This window comes from Mastigoproctus giganteus, chromosome 3 (assembly GCF_048544385.1).
Source record: "Mastigoproctus giganteus isolate SK-2022 chromosome 3, ASM4854438v1, whole genome shotgun sequence".
NCBI classification, from domain to species: domain Eukaryota; kingdom Metazoa; phylum Arthropoda; class Arachnida; order Uropygi; family Thelyphonidae; genus Mastigoproctus; species Mastigoproctus giganteus.
The window spans coordinates 106,500,658-106,521,172 of record NC_143577.1 but is presented as its reverse complement, the minus strand read 5'-3'; the positions used below and the strand labels follow the sequence as shown (position 1 = coordinate 106,521,172).

Here is a 20,515-nt window from a genome sequence, read left to right as displayed (position 1 = left end):
CTATTTTCTGAGGATTTCAGTGGCAAGGCCTATAAACAAAAAAGGGGGGTGAGTGAACACTAGAATTTGGAAAGGCCGAAAGAGTTTTACGAGAAAGTGGTTGAATTTTTTGACGCTGATTAGAATTTGGCAGCATTGTTAGGGGTGTACTCAGTTGTTTAGTTAGGATGGGGGAGACTGGGGGGGGGACAATAGAGCAGGCATCCCCAAAGAGGTCAGTGGGGACAAGCCCCACCAGGCAAAGTGTGGGGGAGGAGGAGACAGAGACCCATCTCCTCCCTCCCCTGCCTGGGGATGGGGTTTTAAAGGGAACCGGATTAGAGTACCCAGTTCAGATCGCCAAATTGTATCTTGGGAGCAAAGCTACAGTAAGTCTTCATCGGTGATGGTTGTCGGGTCCATATTTTGTCGAATCTGGTAGGAAGGTCAAACTAACCATCCTCTGGCTGTGGAATATGTTAGCTGGCAGTTGGGAACCCACCAGGCGGGGTGGGTGGGGGAGACACACATTTACTTCATTCTCGCTCTACTCTCATTCTATTTTTATACTTTTTCTTTTCTTATAGTTTATAATATATTTTTTTCAGCTGTTTTATATATATATAAAAACACCCTGTATATATATATATACAGGGTGTTTTTATATATACTGAAACACCCTGTATATATATATATATATACAGGGTGTTTCAGTTAAACGTTTCAGAACTTCTAAGAGGGGTAGGGTACATCCTGACAACTCGAAATCATATAGCAATGTGGGGTCGGAAATGTTTTCCTGAAGCGGTGTTGTACACAGAAGCACCATAAAGAAAAGAGACCGTAAGTGAGAAATCGTTTTAATAATAAATGAAAAGAAGCAAAAGGTACATGGATTAAAGTAAGTGTTCGAAGTTTCTTCCACGGGCTACAATGCACGCCTCACATCTCCGACGCATGGACATCCGAACATTCTGGAATACTCCAGGCGAATTTCGAATTTCTTCGGCAGCTACTGCGATTCTTGCAACCAGCTCCTCAGCATTGTCAACAGGGGTGTCATAAACTAGCAATTTCATATGACCCCAGAAATAAAAATCAAGACATGATAGGTCGGGTGACAACTTTTGAGAGATGAACAGATTTCTGCATCGACGCAACAGACAATGTGGTTTCAACACGATGGAGCCCCTGCCCATTATAGTGGAGATGTTCGTAACTACCTGGATGTCACATTTGGTCAACAGTGGATCGGACGTGGTGGTCCCGTGCGTTGGCCTGCTCGGTCACCCGACCTATCATGTCTTCATTTTTATTTCTGGGGTCATATGAAATCGCTAGTTTATGACACCCCTGTTGACAATGCTGAGGATCTGGTTGCAAGAATCGCAGTAGCTGCCGAAGAAATTCGCCTGGAGTATTCCAGAATGTTCGGATGTCCATGCGTCGGAGATGTGAGGCGTGCATTGTAGCCCGTGGAAGAAACTTCGAACACTTACTTTAATCCATGTACCTTTTGCTTCTTTTCATGTATTTTTAAAACGATTTCTCACTTACGGTCTCTTTTCTTTATGGTGCTTCTGTGTACAACACCGCTTCAGGAAAGCATTTCCGACCCCACATTGCTATATGATTTCGAGTTGTCAGGATGTACCCTACCCCTCTTAGAAGTTCTGAAACGTTTAACTGAAACACCCTGTGTGTATATATATGTATATATATATATATATCTATCTTACAAAGTGATGGATCATCCCAAGCAGAGATCAATAAGAGAATTACAGACGGCAGAAAGGCTATCGGCATGTTAAACTCTGTTCTGTGGAGCAAAAATATCCTAAATAAAACAAAGAAACTTATATTTCAAACGATTGTACAAAGTCTTCTATTGTATGGAGCGGAAACCTGGACATTGAATAGGCAAGCGGAAAACAAATTGCTCTCCACAGAAATGGATTTTTGGAGACGCTCAGCAGGAACTTCTAGAAGAGACAGAAAACCGAATGAAGACATAAGGGAAAAAATGGAGGTGAAAAAGACTATTATTGACACCATCAAAGAAAAGCATCTAACATGTAAAACGGATGCAAGAAAATAGATATCCAAAGACTATCCTAGAATGGATACCTCCTGGAAGAAGGAGAAGAGGAAGACCTAGGAGGACATGGATGGATGGAGTACGGGAGTGCATGACAGCCCGAGGCTTAACCAACCAAGATACCTTGAACCGCACTTTATGGAGGGAAAAAATTCCTAACAAGAAATAACTTGTAGGCTGAGGAAACCCATTGTAAATGGAAACACTCCTCTTGAAGAAGATATATATATGTAATTATACATATATTTAAATAATGTTGAAATAGTTGGAAAACGGAATATATCATAATAAAAAATAAAAAGGAGGGTACAGCATATTTTTTATTTTAATCCTTATTCTAATTTATATGGTTATATATATAATTTTTTTTTTTCACTCATTCATCTCTTTCTCACACACCATGGGGGAAAGCAATGGTGTGTAATGTAATTTAAATACTAATGCTTAATAATTAAGCTAAATAAGAAAGAATATAAAAGATTAAAACTAGGGTTAGTGTGAACTTAACTTTAACATTTATGGTTTGTGTTCTTTTTCTCATATACTTACTCTCATTCATTCTTCTGGCTTTCATTTCATTTGTTCGACTCTTGCTTTTTGCATTGCACTCTCTGGGCATCTCAACTTACTATTATTCTTCTGTTATGGTGCAGGCCTAACCACAAGTTTTTTGCAGGCCAGGGGAGAATGCAGTCATAGTGTTGTTAGTAAATGTTTGTTTGTTAGCATATATTATTATTATTATTATTATTATTTGCTATATGGTGCAAGGAAGCCTGAGGCTTATGCTGCACCTGCCAAAAAAAATTCCCGAGTTACCCTGAGAGAGAGAGAGAAGTAGAAGGAAATCACCAAGATAGAGAAGAATGATGATATCCAGCTCAGGACCCTGGGTGTGCCAAGTCCATACTCACCAGATGTGAGCCCCTGGGTATTAAAACTGGTGTAAGTTATTATTAGCTTTGTATTCTTTCAGCCAATTACACTTGCTCTTCCACTCATTCCCATTCACCATAACACTCATTCACTCTTCTCCTCGTGTTGGGTCCATCTTTCTTTCACCAAGACTGACATTTATTCCCTTTTACCATAATTCCTAATTCACTCTTTCATTCAGTGACCAGCCTATTGATTCTGTCTTTCATTCTACATTGCATCCCCTTGCTACCAGCTTACTGATAATTTTTCAGCTAATCTGTTTCCCTGGCTGCCTGTACATCTTCTTCCCCCAAATGGTTAATTATTTGGTGTGGGGGCTCCAGGTTCCTACTCATGGCAGGGTAGTCCTATGGGGTACCCAGGTCAATCCGGTTTTGTCATGTCAGGGCACAGAATTGTGCTGTCCTAACAGTTATTAGGTCATCGTCTGTATTTGGTGGGAGATGTGGGCAATTTTAACTATTGATTATTTGCTGGGGGCTGAATTGCCATTCTTTGGATAATTCTGTGCATTTCGAATACTTTCTGTGTGAAGGTTGTAAAGGCTTTATAATTTTCTTCTTCTATAATGAATAGATGTTCTTTTCCCCTTGGAAGGGGGCCAATCTGTGCTATTAGCTGTGTTCTGGGGATGTCATGAATTATACATTCATATAGAATGTGTGCCCTGTCTTCACTCTTGCCACAGGTGCAATTTGGGTCATCAGTCAGCCCTAAAAGGAGGTTAATTTTGCCTTTAGGGAGCTGTGACCTGTCAATATGAATGTTATAAAAAGTCCAGGGCATACCACTTTAGGCGGCTTTGGGCTGACCATTGCCACCTGTGGCAGAAACCTTTTGGTAACTAGGCCTCTGATTTCCTGCTCCCAGAGCTTTGTGGCTATTCTTTTTCTTTCACATTGAAGGTACTGGCTGTATCAAGGGCTATCCCCAGAAATTCTGTGGGTATGCCCTTTTTAAGTCTATAATACAAGCCTCTTTTGGCTACTTCCAGATAAAGTGGGAGAACTCTGGCCAGCAACTGTAGTGCAGGTGTGCTCACTGTGTGACATGCTCTGGTAATGGTGAGAAGTATTGCCCTTTTTATCGATTCTAATTTATTCCTGTTTCTTACTATGGTCGAGTGGGTGAACCACGCACCGGCTCCATAGGCGATAACAGGTAGTAACATTGCACGGTATATGATTGCCAGAATCTTTCTTTTGAGCCCCCAGTCTGATCGACTGATCCTGGCAATCATACCTGTATAATTTCTCACTTTTTTTGTTAAGTAGGTCAAATGAGGATAAAAAGTTAATTTAGTTAAAGACCACTCAAAGGTATTTTAGTTCTGTAACTATTTTTATAGTAGTGTTAATTTTAATTTGTGGACGTCTTATGTCCAAATTGCCTTTTAGAAGTATTTGTTTGGTTTTCTTGGGCGATATTTTGAGCATGTGCATCTGTGCCCACTCCTGCAGCTGCAAGAGGGCGGAATTTGATCTTTGCTCTACAACCACTTGCATGTTACCTTTTACAAGGAAAACCATGTAATCTGCAAAGGCCAGGCTTTCCACAAGGGCCCAGATCCAAGGCCAAAAATTCGTCCAGAACAGTGTTCCAGAAGAAAGGGCCAAGGATTGAACCCTGCGGGCAGCCTTTATTCACAGGGCGTGTCAATTCCTGGAACCTTGTGCGCACTGAGACACTTCTGTCTGTAAGGTAGCTGTTTATTATCTTATATAGGTTTTGTGGGGATTTGCCTGGCAGAGTCTCTCAAGGACACTAAGCCACCAGAGTGAATCAAATGCCCCAGCAAAGTCGATAGAGATTGCCAGCATATATTTCTCCTCTGAGTTTTTAACTGTTGTCAGTAGGTGGTGCATGGCATCCTCTGTAGAGTTGCCCTGCACAAAACCATACTGATTGTTGGAATGTAAACCTGCTTCTGTGTAGTATTGAGCTAATCTTCTATATATTAGTCTTTCGTATATTTCCCTAGTACAGGGAGTAGGGCTGTTGGTCTGTATGATTTAGAATCAGTAGGGGGTTTCTCTGGGTTTTTGAGAATTAATTTTAATACAGTTTTTTTCCATATTTTTGGGACTATACCTTCTGTCATACAGTCATTATATAGTGCTATTAATTTGTCTGGTGCTATTTCCACTAATTTTTTGATAATCTCAACCTCTAAAAGGTCAAAACCTGGGCATTTATTGTTTTTGGTTTTAGATAATGCTATTTCTAAGTCTTATATAGTAAACAGAGGTTCAATATTGGCATTGTCATATTCAGTGTTTTCTTTTATAATGTTCAGCTGGGTGGGGAAATGATCCCCAGTTTTGGACTTGAATAATGCTGTCTAGGATGTTATTTACAGTCTGCCCAACACAGGGTTGGGGTTCCATCTGGTTTGACAGTAGTTTCCCCATATACTGAGACCACTGAAAGGTTAGCCAAAAGTGGAACCAACCAGTATGCCACATATTATCTATCTTATGTTGATCTGAATACGAATAACTACAAAATATTTTCATTTGTTCTACTGTTATATTCATGTTCTGTCATATTATAATCCCAGAGTTTTATTTATATACAATATCAGTAAATTCCACACTCTTATGCTATACTTATTATTAGAGCTGATATTAATTTCAGTATTCAGAAAAGTATATTTGATTTAAAAAAAAAAAAAAAAACATCAAAATGCAGACCAGGAGTTGCACACACACGCAGGCACACACACACACACACACACACACACACACACACACACACACACACACATGCGCAGGGCTATTTTAGTGGGGGGGAAACATTCCAGAACTGCATTCTGAAATCATCTTTAAATAGACATCAGATCATACTATTAAATACATGCTGTCTACTGCTGAAGTTAAATTTTAAAATAATGAACATGTCATTATTTGGATGTATTATATAATTTATAAATAAGTAACTTGATAGGCTGGGCAATCTGATTGTCTTTTATTATTAGCACATATACCACTAAAAGAATGATTTAAAATTTCAGGTGGCAATGCTACCATCTGGTCGGCTTGTGTTCTACGCTGAATCATATTGTAACATTACTGATTGATAACAGCCCATTTGGTGCATGGGGAGTGTGATAGATAATACTAATATATAGCAGATATTGTTTCAAATTATAAGATAAATGAGAGGGGATTAGGTAGCAAGTTCCAGAATTTATTATTTTACATATGCAAATTATGCCGGTCAATCACGTGCTGATGTATTACATTGAGACACACACACACAGGGTGTCTCAAAAATATTGGTACAAATGTTTAGGGGAGGTAGGTAACATCTAAAGGAATGTGAATCGCATAGGAACCCATAACCGGAAACATCACCGTAAGTCGGTATACGGCGCTGTTCATCAGTTCACGAGAGGGAAAATTTCTGGTTTACTCGTTCAAGCAGTAGTCACCGCACAAAGAGCATGCATCGATATATGAACTGTGAGCTGGCAGACATGCACCTAGTGTATGGATTAGCAGAGGGTAATGGACAAGCCGCTCAACGAATTTATGGAAAACACTTCCCAGGCAGACATGTACCGGACCACCGTTTGTTTGCGCGTGTGCATCAAAATTTGTGCAATTATGGGTCATTTAGAGGTAACAGGAGTAGTGTGGGCAGACCACGTTTGACGCAAACTCTCGCCATGGAAGAAAGTGTGTTGAATGCCGTCCAGAATAATCCTACTACCAGCACACATGCCGTTGCCTCTGCCTTAGGAGAGGCAACAGCACGTGTTACACGCTGTACACTCGTTGCAGTGTACAGCGTGTCTGGCATGACGATTCCTTACACCCCTTTCATCTCCAAAGGGTTCAGTTACTGCACCCCCAAGATCATCCTGCACGTGTGGCTTTTGCGCAGTGGTTTCTCCAAGAAAGTGGTCAAGACTTGAATTTTCCAGCCTATGTTTTGTTCACAGATGAGGCTTATTTCACTCGGGAAGGCTTATTCAATCAGCACAATGCTCATGTGTGGACTCACGACAACCCACACGGTGTGCGGCACAACATCGCTTTGCAATAAATGTGTGAGCAGGTATGGTCGGTCACTGCTTAGTCGGCCCATACCTGTTACCATCCTGCATGAACTCCGCTAAATATCGGATCTTTCTTGAACAAGTTCTACCAGGGTTACTTGACGATGTTCCAGCAAATGTGAGACAATATTTGGTTTCAACATGACGGGGCGCCTGCCCATTATGGAAGGTGTGTTCGTGACCATTTGAACAGGCGTTTTGGGCGTCGATGGATTGGCTGTGGTGGATCCATTGCCTGACCCCCACGCTCACCTGATTTATTGAGCCTTGATTTCTTTCTGTGGGGGGCCTCAAATCTGTCGTGTATGAATCGCCTGTGGAGACAGAAATGGATCTCATGGCAAGACTCGTCTGCACTGCTGCTACTGTCAAAGAAACTCCAGGTGTGTTCGACTGTGTCTGCCAATCCATGCTGCGTCGGTGTCACGCATGCATCGTGTCTCATGGTGGAACCTTGGAGCATCTGTTGTAACATCATGAAATGCGTCCATTTCATACTGCATTGTTAATATTATGTCAAATAAATGTTTGCCACTAATTACTGTCTTGTGTCATTTCTGCTTCTTGTGCCTCTGCTACTACTTTACCGTGACGTTTTCGGTTATGGGTTCTATATGCGATTCAAATTCCTTTAGATGTTACCTACCTCCCCTAAATGTTTGTACCAATATTTTTGAGACACCCTGTGTATGCACACACACACACACACACACACACACACACACACACACACACACACACACACACACACACACACACACACACAGCTCTACCATTAATATCCAGATGCCTGCCTTTGGACAAAAAAGAGCTAATATTTTATGCTGAAACCTTTTGCTTTTAAGACAGCCTGCAATCTTTGTGGAATATTCTCAACTGGAATTTTTATAAATGTCAGGTGATACGTTCCTCCACTCAGTCTTTAATGCAGCCACCAGTTCGACCTTGGTTCTTTGAGCGATCTCGATGTGTATGCACCTAACTATCCAATACATCCCAAAGATGCTCGATAGGGTTCAGATCAGCACTCTGGGCTGGCCAATCCAACTTTTCCACACCCATGTCCTCAAACCACTCTGTTACGACCCGGGCAGTATGGCATGGCACATTGTCTTGCTGATAAAGGTATCCTCCCCCCAAAAGTATTGCCATAATGCTGCATAATAGTCCACGAGGTCCCGGTATTGCACGGCATTCACGGTTTTGTCAATAATGACTAATGGGCCCAAGCCAAACCACGAAAGGAGCCCCATACCATGACACTGCCTCCACCAAACTTCATTGTTGGGAGGATACATTCAGGAAGGAACTGTTCCCCTGGCATTCGCCACATCAGACTGGTAGAGTGTGAACCGTGATTCATCTGTCCATAGGACTGTTTTCTACTCTAAAGTCCAGAATTCGTGCTCCTTACACCAGGTTAATTGACGTCTAGCATTTGTTGATATAATTAATGGCTTGTGAACAGCTGCACGACCATTGTAACCCATATCAGGGAGTATCCTTTGTATTGTACTAGGTGCTGACATTAGCCCCAATACTCTCACAGAGGGTTTGTGTGACTTGAGACAATGGCAAATTACGATTTGCACTCACAGTTCTTCGCAGAAATCTGTTGTCCCGTTCTGTTAGTTTTCAGGGTTTAACAGGCCGTTTTTTGGCAGATTCAGTCCCATTTCTCTTCCATTTGTATATGACATCACTAACCGTTGACCTAGGGATCCCCAGAGCGACTGTGATGTCTTTTGCAGAATGCTTGCTTATGTGGCATCCTATTATCATTGCACGTTGCAAGTCTGTTAATTCTGTTGAACAGGTCATCTTACATGCCTACTTTTGCAGTTGTCTGTTGGAAGCCCAGTGTGCATATTGATAGCAGGTTCTGTGATGTGTTGCATGCATAGGACATGTTTCCCCATCCATGGAGGGGTTTCTGGATATTAATGGTAGGGCAGTGTATATAGTAAGTAAATAGTGGAGAGTGAGTGGAGTAAACAGGAAGAGCAAATAATAGGTATTATGGATCAGGGACACTGCTTAAGCAAACATACCCTACAACCATAATGTATAAATAGTGGTACATAGAAAGTGTGGAGTAGAAGTTTGTTACTGTTGAACCTCGGTATACACGAGAAATGTAGTGATACACGATAGGATAAAGTGACAAAATAAGATAGGATAAGGCAACTAAAATAATATGGAGGTAAAATAAGATCACACTGTGGTGTTAATCACAATTTCAATATCTTTGTCAGAGGTCATCCACCAAAATTATGAGAAAGGCTGCGATGCTCTTGCTTCAGTTTGTTTGCTTGCTTAAGCGGTGCCCCTGATCCATAATAACTATTATTATCTTCTTGTTTACTCCAGTCCCTCTCCACTATTTACTTACTACTTATAATTATTGGCATAACTTATTAGGTCCCATTCTTACCGTAAAATTCAGAATCATCCATAACACATGTTCAATAATGTACAGAACATGTCGAAAACAGAAGCAGGAGCATTGCTGTCTTTCTCATAATTTCGGTGGATGACCACTGACGAAGACATTGAAATTGTGAGTAACACTACAGCGTGGGCTTATTTTAACTCCATATTATTTTAGTCACCTTATCCTATTTTATTTTGTCACTTTATCCTATCGTATATCACTGCATTTCTTATTCATTTCTTCTAGTTCACTTCTCATGTATACCGCAGGTTCAATAGTAACAATCTTCTACTTTACACTTTCTATATACCACTATATATAAAACTGTAATATTATGTTTCAATAAAAATAAATGAAAGTATACCAGTAGCGTGGCAAACCAGTAGAGCTAAGAATTTAACATGCAAAACTAAGAGTAGAGTACTGTTGGAGAAACATTAAATAATTTAGAAAATAAGAGTGTAAATTAAAGGCAAATTCATCATAGACCCTCTTCTCTCGATCTACAACAGATGCCTCGCTGAGCATTATTTTCCCACCCCAATGGAATAAGTACAGAGTGTACCCCATCCCTAAAAACCAATTTGCCACAAATGTCAGCCAGTTCAGACCCTTGTCTGTTAAAAACTCTTGAAAAGGTTTTGCTACCCACAATTACTCACCAAATCCTCCAGACGAAACCACCTGAAATCCACTAAGCCATTGCAGGAAAATCATCAATCACTAACTTGGCAGCCACCACTGAACACATCCTCTCAGCATTCGAACAAAGAGCTGAGCTAGCAAACACATATCTCGACATAAGCACAGCCTTTGATGATGTGTCGATCCTGGCCTTGCTCCTCCTACTTAAGGAGAAATTTTGCATTCAAGGTGATATGCTGTGCTTTTTGGAATCTCTTCTTTGTCACAATACTTATTCTCCATCGGCAACAACACACCCTATCCTGTGACATTACTGCTGGAGTACCACAGGGAGGTACTCCAGCAGTAATGTCACAGGAGTACCACAGGGGGGGGGTGTCTTATCTGGTGTCCTGTTCACGGCTATCATCATGCCCATTATTGCCTCAATGAATGGTCTCCTATGCTATGCCGATGACCTCAAACTGCTGACTCAAATTAACCCTGGCAATAACCCCGTTCAACTCAGCAACAGGATCAATTTCCAACTTAAGGATCTAGAATTGTACCTGGCAAACTTCAATCTAAAAATCAACCCACTGAAGTCTGCTCAGGTTGTATTCTCCCTTAAACCCATGCCAACAGTGCTCAACGTTTCACTCACAGGGGTACGAATACCAAACGTACCCTCGTACACAGACCTTGGCGTTCTGTTTGACCAAAAGATGTCCTTTGTCAACCAGATCGACAAAATCAATACCAAATTTTCTCGTCTACGGTGAATCTCAAAGCAGCAGCTGCTACATGTCCGACATCCTCTCATTGTTAAAAGGTTCATCACCTGCACTGTCCGCCCTGCCATTCTCTTATGGTGCAGAAATATGGGCCTCTGCTGCACCTACAAACCCGCTTGAAGTATACACCGCTGAATACTGGTTACTGAAATGAGCTAATAACAAGCTTCGTCTACCTCCCGCTACCACAAGCACTCGACATCCCGAGGATGAAGTTCCTGATCGTGGAAAAGAGGCTGGTGTTCACAGCCAAACTCATCACAGGCCAGATATCATCTCCAAATATTTGGAATGTGTGCTCTTGGAGGATTCCACAGCCAAGCCTAAGGTCAGTACCAGCACTTGTGGCTCACCACAACAGGCTTGTACTCATTGAGATTTCTTCCCAAGCAGATGCTCGCTGCCTTCAACTGTGTGGACGCCGACATTGACAGCATAATAAGTAACAAGGACAGACAACTTTATCAAAGCCCTTGAACCCTGATATATTCCCAAGTTGTATTTGTTTTCTGTATTTGTGTTTAGCTCTGTGTTTTAATGCTGTGTTTATTTTGCATTTGTGATCGGTATTTTGTAGCCTTTTGTAGTTGTATGCCGTACTTATCTTTTCTCTAACTGCTATATGTGAACCGCTGGCGCTCGTCGCCGTGATGGGATATTGTGCTGTAACTCTACTTCACAATAAAGATTTATTTATTTATTTATTTAAATTTAGCAGAGCCTCTCTTGATAAGCACCAGTTTCCGAAACGTGAAATATCACTATATGTAAATGTAACCAGCCAACAATACAGAAATTAAGTAAATAGAAAAAAAAAGTAGAACATACTATAATATCGAATTGAATAGAAAAGACTGACCATTATGCTCCATCTTGTCAGTGGACCACGAGGCCATAATGGTCAGGGAACCACTACATTTCGAATGCCACACAAATCCATGCCGCGAAAGAATGATAGATCACAAAGATCAGTGCAATAGATTTGTACAATGGTGAAATACTATATATACTGTGTGTATATATATATATATATATATATATGTTCAGTCTGTTTTTGGATTATGAATTTTATATCTAAAAAACAGATATTGACACACACACACACACACACACTAATGAAATGGAGCACTCCTTCAGTAACAGCATCATGTGTTAATGCCATATGATATAAAGCAGGTGTGGAGATTTGTAGGACATTGGATATTATTATTATTATTATTAGCTGTATGGTGCAAGGAAGTCTGAGGCTTTTGCTGCACCAGCCAAAAAAAAAAAAAAAATTTTTTTTCTAGTTACCCTGAGAGAGATAGAGAGAACAAGCATCAAAAGTTGAAGGAAATCACCAAGAAAGAGAAGAATGATATATGCAATTCATTGCAAGAATGGGCAAGACAAAAGATTTTTTGGAAACTGCAACCCTGTTGGTGTTTTCATGTATTACTGTGCTAGGTTTATCCAGATTTGTTCAGTGACTACATAACATCCAATAAGCAATGATCCTGTGGTTAGAAGCAGCTCATTGATGCCAGCAGATACCAGAGGCTGACAAGACTTGTGTTAGTGCCAGAAAGGCTAGTCAGTCAGTCAAGTAAAAACACAGTACGGTGCTAACCAAAGAGGCATTTCTGAATGCACAATTTGTTGTACCTTGTACGACAAGTTGTGCATTTCAGCAGAAAACAATGCGTGGTTACAGTGGGCTCAAGAACACCAACAGTGGAGAGTTGAGGATTAGAAAAATATCTGATCTGACGAGTCCTGCTTACTGCTGTTTCACAGTGGGGTAGAATAAGGCAAAAACACCATTATTCATGGCTGCATTGGATCACACTGCCAGGTGTCAACATTGTAGGCTGATGTGGAAGTATAATGGTGTGGGGAGTATTTTCATGATGGACGTTGGGCTGTAATTGCCAGTGGAACAACATTTGGATGCCACAGGTTATCTAGAAGTTGTTTTGAGACCAAGCACATCCTTTAATGGCTGAAATGTATCCATCTGTAAATGGATTCTTCCAACATTATAATGCACTATGTCATAAGACCAGAACTGATTCCATGAACATGAGGGTGACTTCAGCCTTACTGTAATGGCCTCCCCAATCACCAGATCTCAGTCCACTTGAGCATCTGTGGAATGAGGTGGAAGGAGTTCAGATTACAGGTTCACAACTGTCCAATTTGCAACAACTATGGAAAGCAATCAAGTCATTGTGGACCAGCAGCATGCTTTCAACACCTCATTGAGTTCATGCCATGATCCAGCCTATTCTGAGGGCTTAAGAGGGACCTGACAACTATTAGGTAGGTGTACCAATAAAGTGTCCACTCAGTGTATGTAATAAGGGTTAACGGTATTCAGTTAAGGTGATAGCATAAGCTGACTAAGTGCTTCACTTGATTGTGGGGGATTTGAGAGTCCATTCATTTTTGGCAGTCCAGTAGTGGCTTGCCCTTGCATTATACTGTAGAAAGCAAGTACAGTATCTTGTGTCCTCAAAGAAATTATAAGTAGCAGAGACAGCATCACTGTTTTTTGCCTTTTTAAAGACAGTCAGCCAAATGCTTTAAAATGCATCTAAACAAACTAGACAGGAATGCTACAGAAAATAATGAAACACTAATTTTCTCATGCCATGAATTTTCTTAAATCAGCCATCCCCTCTACATATCGGTTTCACTGCTTCGTGGCTTAAACTGGTGCACTGTGATATCAGCTGTTGCTGTATCACTAATTAGCCTTTCACTACACTCTCTGTTGGTATAAGTTTTTGTTGACAACCTTTAATGGTTTGTTTTAGGATTCGGTGTTGTTTCCTTCCTCTTTCAGCTGAGCACCATTTCTGAACAGCTGTTATTAATATACTTCATATATATTTGAGTGAAGTCTTTACTCTTTTGCTTATACTTCCCCCAGCAATTGTTTAATTAAAACAAAACTAGTGCAGGATATCATATTGTATTGTTCTCTAATAAACATAATTTGAATAAATGTTTTTTGTGATTTTGTTCTTCATCAGCAGCATTTTAAAAATAGGTAGAAATGTTATAATTACCCTATAAATGTATTTAATGAAGTTTTTTGGTTTTGTGCTGTATACTTTAAACAGTTTGTTTTAAATTTTTTTTTATTATTATTTTAAGATGAATAGATTTTGATAAGATTTCATATGTAGTGTTCAGAAAATCTGTAAATGTAGATACATTTATAATCTAAACGTGCAAAATTGGTATCTGTGTAGGCCTGCTATAACTACAGTCGTAGAAGGTACTTCAGTAGCCCCACGACAGAGACCAAAAGGATCTCAGGCACCACCCACTGTGGGAGGATTAACACTCTTACCACAAGCAAATTTGACTCCTGGAAAGCGACCCACTCCAACTACTCCTCATGGTGAGATAATTTTGTTTTTTTAATACAATTGTTTTTAATGAAGAGTTTTGATATTTGCCATACAGTACAAGCATATGCAGTACTCTGTATTTGTCAATGTTAAACTTCAGTTGCCACTTCTCAGCCAATCTCCCCAACAGTAGCACACTGCCGTTAACTAATGGCACACTGCCATTACTGTCATTAAGAACCCTACCAATCTTTGTATCATCTGCATACTTGGACATTAAGCCTAATATACCTTCATCAATATCATTGATAAATATACAAAACAACAACAGTGGGCCCAACACCAAAACCTAGGGGGATTCCACTAATAACTAATAACATCCACGAAGAGCAGCTTCCATTGATTACTCTCTTCCTTCTCCCACTCAGCCACCCTTTTATCCATTGAAGAAACTTGCCCTTAATACCATACCATACTTCTCCAATTTGTAGAGTAGTTTTCTATGCACAACAGCAACAAAGGCTTTCCTGAAATCCAAGTATATGATATCAAAATTATTTTTTTCATCCAGTTCCTTTGTGACCACATCATAGTATCCAATCAGATTGGTCACACAAGACTTCCCCTTAGCAAACCCATGCTGTGTCTGAATTATTACTGCAGTCTTGTCTGGATGATCCTGCAAAGCTTCTTTAACCAGTGACTCTATTATTTTTCCCTGTATATAAGTTAAACTAATAGGTCTGTAATTACTCGTGTCATCCTTTTATCCCCCTTTGTGAATTGAGGATACATTTGTACATCTCCAGTCCGTGGACCTCCCCTGAGTCCAATTCTCTCATAATTATGGCTAAGGGTTTGCTTACTTTTTTTGCGACCTCCTTTAATATAACTGGAAAGGTTCCATCCACCCCAGGTGCATTTCATATGTTTAACTTCAACAATTTCTCCTCCAATTTGCTCTCAGTTATTACAAATCATTTAGCTCCCTGTTGGAGTTTAATACGCTTCTATCCTCTACTTCCCTACAGAATTCCTTGTGTGTGAAAGTAGATGCAAAATACTCATTCAGTTTGTCAGCTATCTGAGCAGGATCATCAATATCAAATAAACCAACCTGATTAATCCCCTTCCTTCTAGAGTTTATATAAGTAAAGAAGCCATTGCATCTATTTCCAAAGGTTTTTCATGATTTGCCTTCGCGTGCCTAACCTCCTTTGTGACTTGTTTACAGACTAGCTTATATCTACCATAGGCTTCTGTGTCACCTGATAATTTATATGCATCCCATGCATTTTTCTACTCTGCCACGAGTTTTATTAGTTCGTCTGGCATCCATTTAGGCCGAAATCTTGATATTATTATTCAGACACACTTCTTATATTATATAAATTCACTTAGGAAAGGATCTCAACTTACAGAAATTTTGGGTTAATGTGTATTTTCCATATTTACTTGTCATTTTTAAAACATTAGTTGTTTTACTCGGTCAGCATAAGTTAGGTTTATATTTCAGGTTACCTGTGATGTAATTAGTTTATCCCTCGCAGTTTCCAAGCTGTGCACTATGGCACCCTGGGGTGCCACAGGATATTTTAAATTTTCGAGGGAAAGTGAGTTGGTGAAGATGTAGTAGTAGTAGTGGCACATGATGCAAGAAAGCAAGTGTAGGAGCTTATGCAGCATCAGCCAAAAAAAAAAAAAAAAAAAAATCACACCATTCCCTCCAAATGCCTGTCCAGTTCCTCCTTAAATTTATTTAACCTATCAACTTCTACAACGACAGATGGAAGTTTGTTCCAGCAATTAACCACCCGCTGGCTAAAGACAAATTTCCGCACATCTATTCTACATCTGTCCTTTCTTAATTTGAACTTATGTCCCCGTAGGTTGGTAATCTGAACAAGTGGAAGGATCCCATCAGAATTCAGCGTGCTCAACCCATTCAAGGCCTTATAGACCTCAGTCAGATCACCGCGCAGGTGCCTAGTCTCCAGCCACTGCAATTTGCAGAACTTAAGCCTCTCTTGGTAAGAGAATCCCTTCATTCCCCTCACCAATCGTGTTGCTCTTCTCTGTACACGCTCAAGCAAATCTACATCCTTCCTAAAATGAGGCCTCCAGACCTGTACGCAGTACTCAAGGCGTGGCCTGACCATTGCCTTATACAGAGGGACAATCACCTCCTTTTCCTGCTAGCAAAATTCCTATATATCATTGACAAAACCCCATGACCCGCCCTAGCAGCCTGTCTGCACTGCTCAGAAAACTTCATATCTGACTGCACAATTACTCCCAGGTCTTTTTCATTTTCTACCACCTTAAGTGTAGTACCACACAGTTGGTACGTTTCTCTGGGGTTACTTCTACCCATATGCAGTACTTTGCATTTGTCAAGGTTGAACTTCAGTTGCCACTTCTTAGCCCATCTGCCCAAATTATCTAGATCCTGTTGCAGTAGCACACTGCCATTACTGTCATTAACAACCCTGCCAACCTTTGTGTCATCTGCACACTTCGACATTAAGCCTGATATACCTTCATCAATATCATTGATAAATACACAAAACAACAGTGGACCCAACACCGAACCCTGTGGGACTCCACTAATAACATTAGCCCACGAAGAGCAGCACCCATTGATTACCACCCTCTGTCTTCTCCCACCTAACCATCCTTTTATCCATTGTAGCAACTTACCCTTAATACCATTCTGCTCCAATTTGTACAGTAGTCTTCCATGCGCAACAGTGTCAAAAGCTTTCCTGAAATCCAAGTATATGATATCAAAATTATTTTTTGCATCCAGTTCCTTTGTGACCACATCATAATAACCAATCAAATTTGTCAGACAAGACTTTCCCTTAACAAACCCATGCTGTGTTTGAATTATTGCTGCAGTCTTGTCTAGATGATCCTGCAATGCATCTTTAACCAGCGACTCCATTATTTTACCCGGAACAGAAGTTAAACTAACTGGTCTGTAATTATTCGTGTCACCCTTCGATCCACCTTTGTGAATTGGGGACACATTTGCACATCTCCAGTCCGTGGGAACCTCCCCTGAGTCCAAGGATGCTCTCATAATTATGGCTAAGGGTTTGCTTAGTTGCTTTGCCACCTCCTTTAAAATAACTGGATAGATCCCATCCACCCCAGGTGCCTTTCTTATGTTTAACTTCAACTATTTCTCCTCCACTTTGCTCTCAGTTATTACAAAATCATTAAGCACACTGCTACAATTTGATAATCTTCTTCCATTTTCAAATTGTAATAATTCCTCACGTGTGAATGTAGATGCAAAATACTCATTCAGTTTGTTTGCTATCTGAGCAGGATCATCAACAGTCGAACCATCGATGTCAAGTGGACCAATCATATTCATCCCCTTCCTTTTAGAGTTTATATAAGTAAAGAAATCCTTGCTGTTTTTCTTAGCATCTTTTGCCAAAGATTTCTCGTAATCCGCCTTCGCCTGCCGAACCTCCTTTGTGACCTGATTACAGACTAGCTTATATCTGCCACAGGCTTCTGCGTCACCTGATAATTTATATGCATCCCAAGCATTTTTCTTCTCTGTCACGAGTCTCATTAGTTCATTTGATAACCATTTAGGCCTAAACCTTGAACGATATTTCTTAATCGGTATATAAAGTCTAGTAGCTTCCACGATTAATTCTTTGAATGCTTCCCACTTAGAATTTACTGTTTGTAACATCGTCAGTTGATCCCACTGTACAGAATTTAAAAACTGTCTGAGACCACTGTACTCCCCTTTACGGAAGCAAAAACCCTTTCCTTTACCCCTGACGGTAGTTACCTCTTTGAGTAAATCCCACTTCAGCACACTGTGATCACTGCCACCTAGTGGTTCCTTTATCTGCAAATTAGGTAACTATGTTCTTGTCTGGAGACTAAGCACCTGCAAGGTGATCTGATTGAAGTGTATAATGCCTTGAATGGTTTGAGCAAGCTCAATGCTTATGGAATTCTTGTCCAAATTACTTGCCTGAGGGGGCATAAATTCAAATTGAAGAAAGACAGTTGTTGAATAGATGTGTGGAAATTTATCTTTCACCAGTGGGTTGTTAATTGCTGGAACAAACTTCCGTCTGTCTTGTGGGAGTTGACAGCTTAAATAAATTCAAGAACTAGACAAACATTTGGAATAAATCAATGGGTAAAATGGTACTTTTTTTTTTTTGACTTTGCTATGTTAAACTTGCTTTCTTGCATCACATGCCTCTACTAATGCTAATATGTGCTATCCTCTTATTCTGTATTGTTATCTTGTATGGGCCATTGTTTTGGCACATTATAGCTCTAGTTGCTGATGCGCTATTAAAACCGAAACAACCTCTTATTCTGTTGTGAGCTTAAAATTTCTCTTAAATTTTTTTTTATTATTTTCCACTGCAGGGAAAAAAAAAAAAAAAAATGCCAATATGGTAGTTCTGTTTTGTAATGAATGTTTTTTTCCTCTCTACATTGTAGAATTGTAGACATGAGTAGAATTTCATATACTTAGTTACCTAATTAGAAATTTTTGTAATGATTCTGTGAATAAAAAATATCACTCTGAATGTCACTAGTTTCTTGCCCAGAAATGCTAGACACATGACAAATGAATTTTGTTTTTTAGACTGTCATGCACTCTGCTTAATTATAAAATTATATTTAATAAAGATTATTAATTCCTTTTTAGATATAAATGTAAGTCTTCTTCAGCCTGCTGTTGCTGCATCTCATACGCCTTCTCCAATTACTCCAAGTTCCTCTTCTCAACAGTTTCTCAATACTGCTGCTCAACAAACTCGAGAGTTAACTTCTAATGTAACACCAACTTCCTATTCTGTTAACTTTCCTGCTCCATCCAGCTCAACAGTACCCAGTCCTTCTGTTGGCTCTGTGGCAACAAGTCACCCTCTTTTGATTCCTTCACCACCACCTTTGTGTTCAACTTCTGCACCGGTGTCTGCAGTAGCAACACCTTCTCAATCTTCTACTCATTTATCAGACCAGCTAACTGTACAAAATGTAATCTCATCAGTGGAAGCAGTATATGTTCCTTCTGGTTATTCTGATAATTTTATAGGTGAAAGTGAATGTGATGAAACTGACTCATGTACACAGTCTCCTGTGCCTTTTATATCTTTGCCATCACTTACTAAACTGGAAGATGCAACAGTTTCTACTCTGACAGTAGAACCATCTGGAAAAGTTGACCAGCCAACCCATACAGTGATATCTGTAACACCACCACCTTCTCCAACGCTTAGTCAGCATAGTCATCATAGAAGAAATGCCAGTGACACATCAGCTTTTAATAAGTAATTTATTAATTATAAATTATATAAATTATTAGTATTTTATATATTAAAAATAGAAAAATTAAAAATTATAATGTAAGGAAAGGAACTGTCACTAACTTTTATTTGAACTAATACTTTTATTACCTTATTCTCTATATGGCTGATTGCATTGTAAAAGAGTTTTGTTTCAGCAGCAACAATTGTGGGTAATTCTAGTAGTTTTCAACACTGATTTCGGTAATGATCATGAAATTTTTACTTGCCTGTTCCTTTTTCATTTTTTTTGGAATTGAGTCTTTTATAGTTTCACATAGTTTTTTTTTTTTTTTTTCTTGTGAAAACATGAGTTATTAGAACCTATAATACTTACTACCATGCATGGGTTGTAGGCTGAGAAGATGAAAGAAAATATTCGTTGATATTACGTACATAGGTTAGACTTGAACTTCTGTAGATTGTAATTTTCAGGAAATACGTAGGAAGGAAGGTTGTTCCAGAAAACTGTGTTGAATGTGTGAATGAGAAAGAAGAAAAGTTGGTTCTCTGAGTTTGAAGTTGGATAGTAAAAGGATGTTGACTGGTTGTGTCATGTGTTTGGGCTGCTTAGAAAGAGAGAGTGTGAATTATAGAAGGAAATTTAGAAGAACAGTACCAATGGAAGTATTTATAGAAAATTCATGCAGCGGAAACAGAGCGTCTATGAGACAGAGTGAAAGAGGCAGTTAGGTTAATTAAAGACTAATGTCTGTTAGAGATGAGTCATTAATTAACCTAACTGCCCTCTATTGAATGGAATCTAGAAGCCTGAGAGAAGTTTTGGGTGTACCACCCCAGATATGGGAACAATATTCCATTGTAGAGCAGATTTGCGATTTATACAAGGCAAACAGTTGTTAGGATGAAAAGTAATGCCAAGAGTGAAGGAGAA

The 20,515-nt window shown here is 39.6% G+C and overlaps 1 protein-coding gene across 3 annotated transcripts in view; it reads left to right on the top strand.

Annotated features, from left to right (window-relative positions):
- Positions 1-20,515, top strand: part of LOC150088207 (uncharacterized) — a 376,069-nt gene that overhangs the window by 286,626 nt on the left and 68,928 nt on the right. For all 3 annotated transcript variants that reach the window (XM_090369384.1, XM_090369385.1, XM_090369386.1), the window contains 2 exons: positions 14,174-14,325; positions 18,981-19,605. In XM_090369384.1, coding sequence (XP_090225510.1) covers positions 14,174-14,325; positions 18,981-19,605 — 777 coding nt within the window. The remainder of the gene's footprint in view (positions 1-14,173; positions 14,326-18,980; positions 19,606-20,515) is intronic.